Consider the following 12,267-nt stretch of genomic DNA (forward strand, 5'->3'; position numbering starts at 1 on the left):
CTGGTGGCCCCAGACTGGGGAGCCCTGGCTGGGTTGCCGAGGGCTCCGGGCCTGGCCCCGTACTGATGCAGGCCGTCAGGCTTTCCAGACCCATGCTGCCCCGAGCTGCCGGCTCTGACCCCCCTACTGCCAGCCTACCTGCCAGTAGGGTCCCCGGGCTCCCTGGTCCAGGAACAGCCATGATCCTACTCAGACCAGAGAGTGCCTGCTTTGTGGGGTGCAACCTGCCGCAAAGTCAGGTCGATTTCAGTGAAATTGTGTGGTAAAAAATATGGCTTTGGAAACATTGAACTATTTCATTGCCTCAGTTGTTCAAATCAGTGGGGCTGAAAGGTGCTGGGGACCCTACAGATGGCACTCAGGGCCCGGATCCCAGCCATTGTGTAGCTGGGTTGTCCACAGACACGCCCACAAAGACAGGCTGTGGTAGGAGCAGGTTTAAAAATGCTGGAGGGAAAAGTGCCTGTTTCTAATGACAGTTCTAGGGATCCACACCAGCGCTGGTTGCAGGTGGCACCTCTGACTTGCTTGTCCTGCCATGACTTCATCTGCCTCGGAAGAATAAGTCATTCAGAGGGCAGGTAAATCCAGTGTTCATAGTCAGAACAGACAGGGACGCTGAATGATCATGCCATGGCGTACCCGTCCAAGGCAGAAATAAACAGGCGATGTAACGGGAAGGAAACCTTAGTTATGATGTTTATTACAGGTGACCCCCGCACTTACGACCTAATTGGTTCCTGGAGAACCGTCGTAATTCAAGCCATTGTAAGTCAAACCCTTCTTTCCCATAGGCGCAATGGTATAAATGGTGATCCTGGATACCCATTTCATACCTGAAAAAATACCAAAATTGATGACAGAAATGGAGGAAAACTAAACAAAGTAGTTCACATAATGCACAAAAGTAACTAAAAAGTGAAGACCGAGAGGCAGAGGCGTGTAGTTCAAGCAGCAGCTGCAGACGGGCGAGTCTGACTGACCTTGTGTGTTTCCTGTTCTGGGATGACGTGTGGAGTCTGCGTCGTACACCGTTGTAAATGCGAGCTGCGGGCGTAAATTGGGGGTTTTAGGAGCTATCGCGCATGAAAAAATGGTTGTAAATGGGGGGGAGGCGTAAGTCAGGCAGTCGTAAATTGGGGGTTACCCGTATATAATAGGAATACCTAACACTAGCGCAAAGCTTTTCATTGTGCGAAGCTGGTTACTTCACAGGTGGGAACACGTCATTTTACAGGTGCCGACTCTGCAGTACTAAGATTGCCTCACTTAACCTGGGCCGTAGAGTCAGCACCCACATCTTGTGACTCCCAGTCCTCCGCCTGTCCTCTCCAACTCATCTCTGTTTTCTTGCTTCCACTTTTCAGCTCTGGGCACAGAAGCACAGCTTTAAAAGGGGGGGAGAACATAAATCCTCATCAAAATGTAAAACCCAAGAAATATGAAAAGGAGGGGAGGAGTGGAGGTGTTCTTCTAAAATGCACAATACAGGAGGCATGTAACAACAATGAAATACAGGTGCTGCATCATGTGGTTTCCACTTGCTGACTTCCGTATATACACTGTCACTCCCTATAGAACAGCCACCAATTTGCAACAGCCAATGTCTTTTTGTATAAGCACTAGGCCTGTTACAAATGTTTATTTGTGCAAACGTGTAACCGCTGACTTTTTTAGCACTTACACATTTACACGCAGGGGGGCAGGTGAGCACGGGAGGGTAAATGGTTCCGCGGGAGCCGGTATGTGCAGGGAGCTGGCTTGCGAGCTGGCTCCCGCTGAACACAGGCTCACGCTATGCTGCTGCTTCTGTGGGAGGCAGCCAGGGGAGTGACAGTGCCCCATGGGCACTGGCTTCTGCCTGATACAGAGGCAGCAAAGGGAGCGGGTGCGCATGTAACCATTAGGATTAACCGATAAGCTCAGCCTTATTGCGTAAACGGGGACACAAATCACTGTGGCATTGACAAAGTGATGCTCAGGTCCAGATCCAAAGCCCATTGAAATCCCTGGGGGGCTTTCCATTACCTTCCATGAACTTTGAATCAGGGCCCCGAGTCCTCCAGTGACAGCATAACTCCATAGCATAGACTTAGCCTGAGCCATATTTTCCTGTCAGTGTCGGGACACCACCTTCACAAGCAACAGCAGCTATGTTGGCAGCCTGGGACAAGGCATCGGCCCTGCGAGGGTTAAAACCCAGCCCTGGGAGAGGGCTGGAGCTGTTGAACCAGCAGCTGAGGCAGGTATTGGCCAATTAGGGCCCAGCTGAGGGCAGTATAAATAAAGGCTCCTGGAGGGGCAGAAGCTGTCACTCCCTTTTGCTCCAGCTGGGGAGCAGGAAGGATTTAGCTGCCAGGGAAGCTAGAGGCTTCCTGGTCCAGTGCAGTACTGGGGAAGCTCTGGCCAGGCACGCTTGCAGGCTGCAGGGTGTGAAGCAAGTCTTGAAGGCACTAGAGAGGCAGCCAGGGTGGTAGATGGCAGCAGGTCCACACCCCCTGCCTATGAAGAGTGTCCATGTCAGATGGCAGTTTGCCTCTGAGGTAAGGGGATAGATGACAACTGGCAACCAGGGCTGGCCTTACCATGAGGCGGACTGAGCCAGCCACCTCAGGTGCCAGAGTCGGGGGAGGGGGGATGCCACTAGGACCCAGAATGTAGAAAATTGTGTCTGTGTAACCCACACACCTACTGCGTCTAGACTGGCAAGATTTTCCAAAAAAGCGGCCACTTTTGCGGAAAAACTTGCCAACTGTCTCCACTGGCCGCTTGATTTTGCACAAAAGCACTGACGTTCTACTGTCCGAAATCAGTGCTTCCTGCGCAAATGCTTTGACGTTCCTGTTCGGGCAAAATCCCTTTTCCGGAAATATTTTTGCGCAAGAGGGCCAGTGTAGACAGCTAAAAACTGTTTTGCACAAAAAAGCCCCGATGGCGAAAATGGGGATCGGGGCTTTCTTGCGCAAAACTGCGTCTTGATTGGCACGGACACTTTTCCACAAAAAGTGCTTTTGCAGAAAAGCATCCATGCCAATCTAGTCGCTCTTTGCTGCAAATGCTTTTAACGGAAAAACTTTTCCGTTAAAAGTATTTGCGGAAAATCATGCCAGTCTAGATGTAGCCCTAGTGTGGTTACCATGCAGTGGCACCTAGACCACAGCAACAGTTAAGACCAAGAGACCTCTACAGCATGGGCTGGGAGTCAGCTGGCTTTTAGCGCAGAGGGTAGAGGCTCCTATACCCCGCTTCAGAGGTCCCAGGTTCCAATCCACCTGGTGGCAGTTACATCTGATGCGTATGTATTCTCTCTGCTCTAGATGCACAGAGATGGCGGAGTGCCATGAGAGGAGTAGAACAGGAAGGAGGCAGAATTGAGACCTTTCAAAGCTTTGGCCCAGCGAGGGGGCATCATCTGGCACCCGCCTCAGGTGTTAAAATGTTGTGGGTCGGCCCTGCTGGCAATGGGTCACTGAGGCAAGGCACATATAGGAGCTTGGGGGTTCTGTGAGGGGCAGGTCCTCAGAGTGTGAGGGCACCGTGGCAGAGCAGTACTCAGAGGGGAGGATGCCACAGTCTGGGAGGGACGCAAGGTGGCAGAATCGATAAAAGGTAACAGCAGGTGAGACACTGGCCAAAAGGGGGCGCTCCAGGGCTGATATGAGCTAATTCCTGAGTGTCCAGCAGGAGGCACCGCTGCAGTGAGTCGCACCATGTTACACAGACCCATTCCTCTTCACGGACACAGCTGCATCTACACCCTGGGGGGTAGATCTGTGGAGTTCTATCAGTCTGGTGTATGAATTCTTTTTCATACTTCTGACCAAGGTCCAGTGATTAATGTGTGCCTGGCACTTTAGGCTTAGCCGTTCAAAGCACTGGCACCTATGGGCTTGCTGCTTCAGTTATCAATGTAAAAAAAAATTGCTTGTATTCCAGCACCTCTTCATTGCAAATTAAGCATTCCCAAGGATAGGATTGGCCGTACGCATCGATTACGCATGTTTAGTGATCTCACTGAAAATGTAACTCTGTATCAGGTGTACAGGCTCAGGACTTAAAACACCTGAAGGAAATGCCCTCTATTCAGTTTCCGATATAGCAAAAAGAAGAAGCCCCCAGAAAAAGGATTCCATTTGTTGTATCCTATTTTTAAAACATAATTGCTTTCACTGAATCAACGGGCCACTAACTCTGCTAGGAAATTGATATTATATCGACAGCATCCCTGCCAAGGCAGCAATGTGGCGTAATAAATGTTTACGTTCCATCGAGTCTGAACATGCTCAGTGGCTTCTGTGTGACAGAATCTGCCTCTAATTGCAATTTGTCTAAATGTTTTCCATTCCTTTTTCTCCTTTCCTAGCTTTGCTCACCGACAAACCTCCAAAGCCACTGTTCCCTGTGGAGAACCAGCCCAGTATTATAGATGTCCAGCTGGGTAAGTCCCCTTCTCGGAATAAAAGAGCCTATCAGTTCGGTTAACAGACGGGGGAAATGGAAAGGTTTATTGCCACTGTTATTACATGCAAATCAATTTGCTACTTCTCATTTATAACGGTAGAATTTACTGCAACAGCAGTTTAAGGAAATGAGTTTGTGTAGCTTCAAGGAATGGCAACACTAATTGGCTACCCTGAGTATTAAATATGCAGGGTTGCCGCTCTCTTAAGTGTGTGATTGATAGATTAACAGATGCCTTCATTGGGGCCTGCACAGATCAGCCCATGTTCACCGTGCATGGGACACAAATATGTTAATAAAAACCAGGATTGTAATTCTTTAAAAGATAAGGGGAAAGGATGCATGGTAAAGTGGTCCTGCAGGTTTATCGAACAGGTTCTTTGACGACAATATCTGTGAGTGTCTTATGCTTTCTCCTGCCAGCGTGAGTGTGTCTGACTCGGAATCAGCCACACACACTTGTTCTGACTTTTACAAGAGAGTCACCTTTTGGAGAGACATTAGCTGTGGGATCTCATTGCTGTTACTCATAATGGGATTTGGAGGTTCGGGTGGAAGTCCTGTCAGGTTAGAAGCCTTGCTAATGTTGAGGCATGGAATTGCAAATACTGTTGAGTATGTGGGTTTAAGTTACCCCCCAAAAAAAGCATTTGTTGTAACGGATCGTTAGCCTTCTCATGCTTAAGGTGAGTTGCTTTCTGTCTCTGTTAGCCTATCTCTACTCTGGCTTTAGGTTTACACTGGAATAAGACTGCTGAATCATGATTTACACAATTCCAAAAGAAAGTCGGGTCATGGTTTGAGGTTGTAAGATTGTGTTGCAGTGGCATGAGTGTGATAGGGCCATAACTTTTTAATGCAAACCTACTGTATAGTTCCCACTTCCGTAAAAATCATTTCAAGTTTGTGCCTCAGTGAGTCCCTTTTCCACAAAGCACTGAAACGTGAGTTTGTCCCACTGAATGGAACTTCAGTCCTGGAACTGGATTAGCTGTGGACAACGAGGTGAATTGTGTGTGACTTGAGTTTACCTCCAAAATCATCTTTTGACACTTTGTAAGGATTGCAGGAGAGCAGGCAACAGCAAAATCTGCCTAAAATACCCTTGGCCGAATCATACCCTCAGATACGGACTCTCCAATTACCTTCAGTTGTATTAGTGTGCATGCATCTTTTGATAGAATTTGAGCTGTAGTGATTAAAACACACACATGCATGCACACATCTCATGTTCAAAGGGCATCATGCAAAGATCACTGTAATTTCTGTCATCAAAACGCCCACTGACATGGGCTTTGGATTATCCCAGCAAGCTGCATGTCAATTCAGTTCCATTAATTATGCTCATGGATTTTACTTTTTCTTCGGGGAGGGGGAAATCAGAGTTAATGAATCCATTCAAGTTCATGAAATGTCCCTCAAGTATATCAGTGAAACAAACGAATGCAAAACATGCAGCTCGTTGTTTCCTATACTCTTGTCGGATCTTCTTCTCCAACATCAATTATCCCCACCTCTTACATATCCAGTCTCTGCAGAATATTTATTTGACGGGTCCCTCGTACAAAAGTTTTTTTCTATTAGTAAAAAGTGTTGATATAAATAGAGCTCCTGCCCCTGGGAGATGTTGCAGTAATAGGATTTCAGAATATCTCAAGAGGAAAATAAAAGTCCTGGCTTTTTTCGTCCCCCTAGTAAAATCCATTAGTTGTCCCCTAGGATCTAGAAATTTCCATGCAGCATTTTCCTGCTGACACAGGGATAGTTGGGTTATTGTTTCTAATCTTTCATAATAGGCTGAAAGATGAATGTTTACAAAATAACACCACCCTCAATATAGTCCAAAAGCACAGAATGGAGTTGCTTCCGCAGTTCCCACCTTGATTTAAAAAGTAAGGAGCGAATTTTCCATGAGGAATCCAAAGCCTCAGAACCTACATCTGCCAACACGTACACCCTTATGTCTAAACTACATTGGTTTTTTGAAAAAAACCTGCCCTTTTTTCGAAAAAAAATTCACCTGCGTCCACACTGCAATTGCATTCTTTCGAAATTAAATCAAAAGAACACGAGGGGGTTTCGACATTGGTAAACCTCAAATTATGAGGAAGAACACCTTTTTTTCAAAAGAGCTCTTTCGAAAAAAGGCGTGTGTGGATGCAGAACAGGGACATATTTTTCGAAAGAAGAGGCAATCGGAAAAAGCAATCGGAAAAAGCCATTCTGTGAACAGCAATCAAGGCTTTCTTTCGGGAGAGCGTCCATGCACTCTGGCCACTCTCTTTCGAAAAAGCAGATCACTTATTCAATCCGGTTTTAAGGTGTGGATGCTCTCTTTCCAAAGAAGCTTGCAGTCTAGATGTACCCTTGGTGTGGAAGGGTTTGTTGATCTTCTGAGCACAGCACATTTTTCTCTATATCAAGGAGCTTGAGGGGGCACGACTTAAAGAGTTCTGGTGAGAACCGTGGATAGGATAGAGTTAGCTGCTGGTTTTCATTTGATTATTTGCCTGTCTTAAAAATGTTGCCTGTGGGTACCAACAGTGTTTGTTCCTAATAGATCTTTTTAGTCTAAGTCAATGTAAATATTCAATATCATCTTGATTTTACATGTCAGATTAACTTATTCACCTAACTTGGCTCTGCCCAGTAAATAGTCAGGCAAGTATGAAAACGCTGCTGCACACCAAAGAAACTACATTTGCTCCTTTAACACAATAGAAAGACCAATTTCGCTTTCCATTGTGAAACCAATCTTCAGTTGTCTTCTCTCTGCAGGCGTGGGAGGCTAGCAGTTATTTATTTCCTAGCTCCTTAACGAAGCAGTATCTGCACAAGATTTTTAAGAGCAATTATTGGCCTGACCACTTATAGTATCTTATATGACCTAATTGCAGACTTCAGTAGTCACTTCTGAGCTTTCTCTGCTAGGAGAAGATTCAAATGAAAGCGGGTTTGCACAGTTCTTATTAACAATGGATAAACGAGTTACTTCAGGCTCCACATAAGCCCCAAAGGATGTTGTGTTCTTCTTACACTGTGAATAAGGGTAGGTTTTTTTTTCTTTTTCCATTCTTTGGAACTTGACAAAGATCAAAACAGCTCTGTCAAGTTCAGATGGTAGCAAAAACTGCACACTGCTACCCGTTTGTTTTCTGTTTGCCCGTGCTGGAGAGTGAACACAAAAGACAGACATGACAAGAGGACCAGAGAGTATCACATAGGACAAGTATGATAATTCAAAACCGTTTAATTACGTGAGACACATTGCTAAACCAGATCATAATTTCAGCCCTGAACAAAACTAGAAGTACAATAGATTGATTTAATTGCTTGCTTTTCTAGCTCATTTTGTCCTGAATTTTGTATTTTAAACTTCATAAGCCTTGTGGATTTTGGAAGAACTGGTGAATCACAATCTGGTTAAAGAATATGTAGCCGACTTTACCCAACATTGACATTATTTTTTAAATATTCAGATATATGAGTTTCCTCTAACAGTCCCGTCCGGTTCCTTGTGAGGTTCAAGGATTTTTAATCCATTAAAGCTAAATCTTATAACTGGCAGAATATTTGTTGAAGGTTTTTGAACAAATATATATTCATCCATATGTCAAATGACTAGCCATGCAATCTATTGAATATGGCCATATTTTCCTGTATAGTCATGTGGCTTCTACAGATGACTATTAGTTAAGGTTCTTTTCCTGCTCTACCAGTGACTTGATCATGTGCTCGGTCAATTGACATAACTCCTGTCAGACAAAATTTTCTCACCTGGAAAATGTGGTAATACCTCTCAGAGGGGTCTGAGAATGAACTTTCTAAAGTTCAGAACATGCTTTAAGATTCTTGCTTTCTTTACTTGACATTTGCTTCTACAGCAAAACATGGCGGCTGCTTTTTTAACCTAAGTTGCCCACTCCTTATCCCAGAGGTGACAGAATTCCTAGTGCGTGGTGGTTTTTAAATCCGAACAATGAGACGAGTACACCTCACCGCGTCAGCTTCCGATTCAATGCATTTTAAAGCTCTGAGTGTGACTGTTCAGACCGTCAAAATAAAATGCCACCTCTTTTGGAAGCAGGCAACGAGAGATTTGCAGTTTTCCGAATGTGTGATGCTGGTGATGGGCAGTGAAACATGCTGTGCTGCCTGTCATATGACAAGCTGTTGGTGCATTACGTTGCTAATTTTATTTTAAAATTACCTCTCCCTCCCCCTTCTGATGGAACGTTGTTTACTGGATCAACATGCTGAGAACGGGAATGTGAAGATTGTCCTCACTGCGTCAGTTCTAGGCAGCCAGATTACTTGGCAACAGGAGCTGGTTCAGGCAAGGGAACCTTTGCGGTGTGAAGAGCCATGATCTATCTGCCTGTAGCAAAACAGTCAAGGATTCCCCCAATACCGTTCTCAAGTGTAAAACTGTCCTAGTAGGCGCCTATGTACACCCGGGTGTAGTAGGCATATCAGGGGTGTGTTCAGAGGAGTGAAGCACAGGGGTGCTCTACATCTCAGCTCAGTAATGCCACACTAGCCGGGTTCTAACAGAACAGCTCCTACACTCCCCTCAATAATGCAGGGGCTCCAGCTGGCCATTAAAGCGGAGTGAACAATTGATTTTTCTGGTTCAGACAGCAAATGGCAAAATCCAGACAAATATTCACATCGGTGAATGCTTTGGAATTTCTCAGCAATGTCTGCTTTGGACCAGCCAACCGTGGGTGCATGGCCCTGGCTTCATAACCTTTCACCTACAGGTGAGGTCTGTGTGTGTCCAACTCCTGCTTTCTAGTCCTTTTCCAGTGCTCAGAGATCTTGCTGAACAGGGACTGGAATCTATCTCCCCCACCCCTCCTTCCAGGTGGGCATCCTCATCTGCAGGGTATAGGCCATTCTTGGATAGGCTGCTCTCAATGGGTGTGTCTACACTACAGCACTATTTCGAATTAACTTAATTAACTTAAGCTAATTCAAAATAACACATCTATACACAAACTATTTCAAAATAGTGTTTTGCTATTTCGAAATAGCACGTCCACACTGAGTGAACCCTGAACCGAAGTTAAGGCTGGCCGGAACCAGTGCCGGCAGGGCATCAGGTTAGGACTTAGTGTGTGGGGCTGATGCCTAAGGCTAACTGAGCTCCATGCTTAAAGGGACCCTACCCCCACCCCGGACAGACAGTTCTCAGGGTTCCCCGCTTGCTTGTCTACCTCGATGAGGAACAGCAAAGCAGTCCTGTCTTGGAGTGCCCTGAGTGCCCGCACTCGGGACACCACAGCACTCAGCCACATGGAGCCATAGCTGCCCCTGGGCACGCCGGTGCGTCTCGTGAGGTTGTTGCCATCAGCCCAGCTGCACTTGCCGCAGGCTGCCATCCGTGGGGTCCGTTGGGGGGCTGTCAGGATCCAGGAGGTTCTGAGGGAGAGCGTCCACCCCGAGGAGCCCTGAGAGCCTCCCCGGTCCTCCCCACTGGTGGCTCATGTCCCATTCTTCCCTCATGTCCTTCCACTTACCCCTCCCTAGCCCCCCTTCCTGATGTCAAATAAAAGACACGTATGTTCAAAAATAGAAACTGGGTTTATTGAACAAAACTGACGGGGGGGGATGAACCTCTGGGGAGACTGGGAAAAGGAGGTGGGAGAGGGGAAGAGAGAGGGTGGAAGAGGGGAGGGGGAAACCTGGGAGGAGGGAGCTGGAAGGGGGAAGCCAGGGGAAGAAAGGAGAGGGGAAGCTCAGGGTTGGGGGTCTCGCTGGTCCAACTTGACTTTCATGAAAACCTGCTCCTGGGTTTGCATGTGGCCTTTGGTGGCCAGGCTGGCAGTTATCCTGCCATAAACGGCTGCATTTCTCCATCTAGTGCGGAGATCATGGACGTTGGGGGCATCCCCCCCAAACCTGAATAAGGTCCATGATCTCCACCCTGGACCAGGAACGCGCCCACATTCGCTAGCCCCTGTCAGGTTCCTGGGAGCTGGCAGACTGCTCCTGGGGAGCGATGGAGGGCTGGCTGCCAGTGTCTTGCTGGCTCATGTTTTGGAGCCACTGGGTCAGGTGCCCCAGTGGCCACTGCTGGCTCTGGGCTGGCAGGCTTGGAGCTGGCACAGGCACTGTGGCCAGGGTCTACCCCTTTAATGGCTCCGGGGCTGGGGGAGAGGAGAGTAAGTTTTCCTGGCTGTGCCCAGAGTGGCCACCAGGGCTCCCTGGGAAGGGCTGGAGGCCCCCTATTCCGAATGAAGTGTCTACACAACACTTAATTCCAAATAGTTATTTCGAATTTGGTGTTACGCCTCGTAGAATGAGGTTTACCAAATTTGAAATAAGGGCTCCACTATTTTGAATTTATTTTGAAATAGTGGTTTGCCTGTGTAGACTCTATTAAAGTTAATTCGAAATAACTGCTTTTAGCATGTAGTTTAGATGTACCCATAGCCTCATCAGATACATATTCCTTAGAGAAGCTAAAGTTCTGAAAAAACCACATGCAAACAGAACGAAAGATTCCCAGTGCTGTTAATTCCTCGGCTTTCATTACAGTGAATTTTAGGTTAAATCTCCTCCTTATGGATGTTTAGTGAGAATTAGATGGAATTGAAATGACTGTTCGCATAGCAGTGTGTATGGTACTTGAATCTATCATTTATTTGTCATCTGGTCTTAAAATATATATTTGCTTTGATCTCAGAAATAGAGGGAAAACATCCGCCTAACCATAAAAAGGGCAATTTTTTTGTTAGTTCATTTTCCCAATAGGGGATTTACCTTGCCAGGGTTCATGGTGGCTTTCTTGCTTTCAGTCACATTGATGGGAAAACCCTTCTATTTGAGCATTCTCATTGTTTTACTACCTGGCTGTTGAGAGACATTTTTCCTGTATGAGCTGTAACTGTGAAGTTCCCTGGGACTGATTGTTAAGCAGATCAATCAAGGCCACTGTAAAATAAGGGAAAGGAACCGTGCAAAGTTACGATAACATCTGAGAAGTGGGAATTGGGTAAAGATGATAAAATAATAATAAAAACTCACTTTTACTTGAAACTCTGATTGGGAGGCGCTCTATAGGATAGTGAAAGTTGTTCACATACTGATGTGTAAAATAAGGTTAAACTAAATTACTGTCCAGGGTCCTGAATTTTATTTTAGACCCTTTTTTTTTCCAGTCTAAATTTCTTAGCTCTTCCAAGGAGATTAATTCCACGCAAAGAGCTGCCATTGGAAGAACAATAAAAAGGAGCTGTCCTTTATTTCATGTTTATCTTATTACCTGTTGACTGGCCAAGTCTTCATTTGAGGGTGCTGAGAAGAGCCTTGATGCAATATGACCGTGGTTCCTGAACAAAGGATATAGAAATCCTAAACTTTAAAGCAATAAATAGGGAGCATGCATTTTTGAGAAAAGAGTGTGCACGTGTGCATGTGATATAAATGCATCAAAATAACTACATGGATGGTCTCTTTGTGAGCTCCCTGTTTTATCTCATTGTTCAATATGTGGCATCTCAGTGGGAAACACATTGTAATGATATCCTGTGAAAAGCTTGGTTTCAACTATCTGACTAGCATGCAGTCACAGCCCCAGCTGCTCACAGGGCTGAGCCATGTGGCGGGCAACTGTCCCATGTGCCAGGACTGGAGCTGGGTCATGGTGCTATTTTTAGTACCATGGCCCAGGCTCCAGCTCCAGCAGCTGCCACTCAGGCTACATGGTGGCTGCCCAGCTGTTCCTGGGATGGGCAGTCACCCCACACACAGCCCCGCCCCCAGGAGCACCTGGGGCCCACTGTGCAGCTCTGCTGAGGG

The 12,267-nt window shown here is 46.3% G+C and overlaps 1 protein-coding gene across 1 annotated transcript in view; it reads left to right on the forward strand.

The window, feature by feature from the left end:
• IL1RAPL2 (interleukin 1 receptor accessory protein like 2) overlaps nucleotides 1-12,267 on the forward strand; it is a 672,068-nt gene that overhangs the window by 484,552 nt on the left and 175,249 nt on the right. The window contains exon 6 of the mRNA XM_006127932.5: nucleotides 4,364-4,438. Within this exon, the coding sequence (XP_006127994.2) occupies nucleotides 4,364-4,438 (75 nt within the window). The remainder of the gene's footprint in view (nucleotides 1-4,363; nucleotides 4,439-12,267) is intronic.

The sequence above is a fragment of the Pelodiscus sinensis genome, chromosome 13 (genome assembly GCF_052426305.1).
Source record: "Pelodiscus sinensis isolate ZL-2025 chromosome 13, ASM5242630v1, whole genome shotgun sequence".
Classification (NCBI taxonomy): Eukaryota; Metazoa; Chordata; order Testudines; family Trionychidae; genus Pelodiscus; species Pelodiscus sinensis.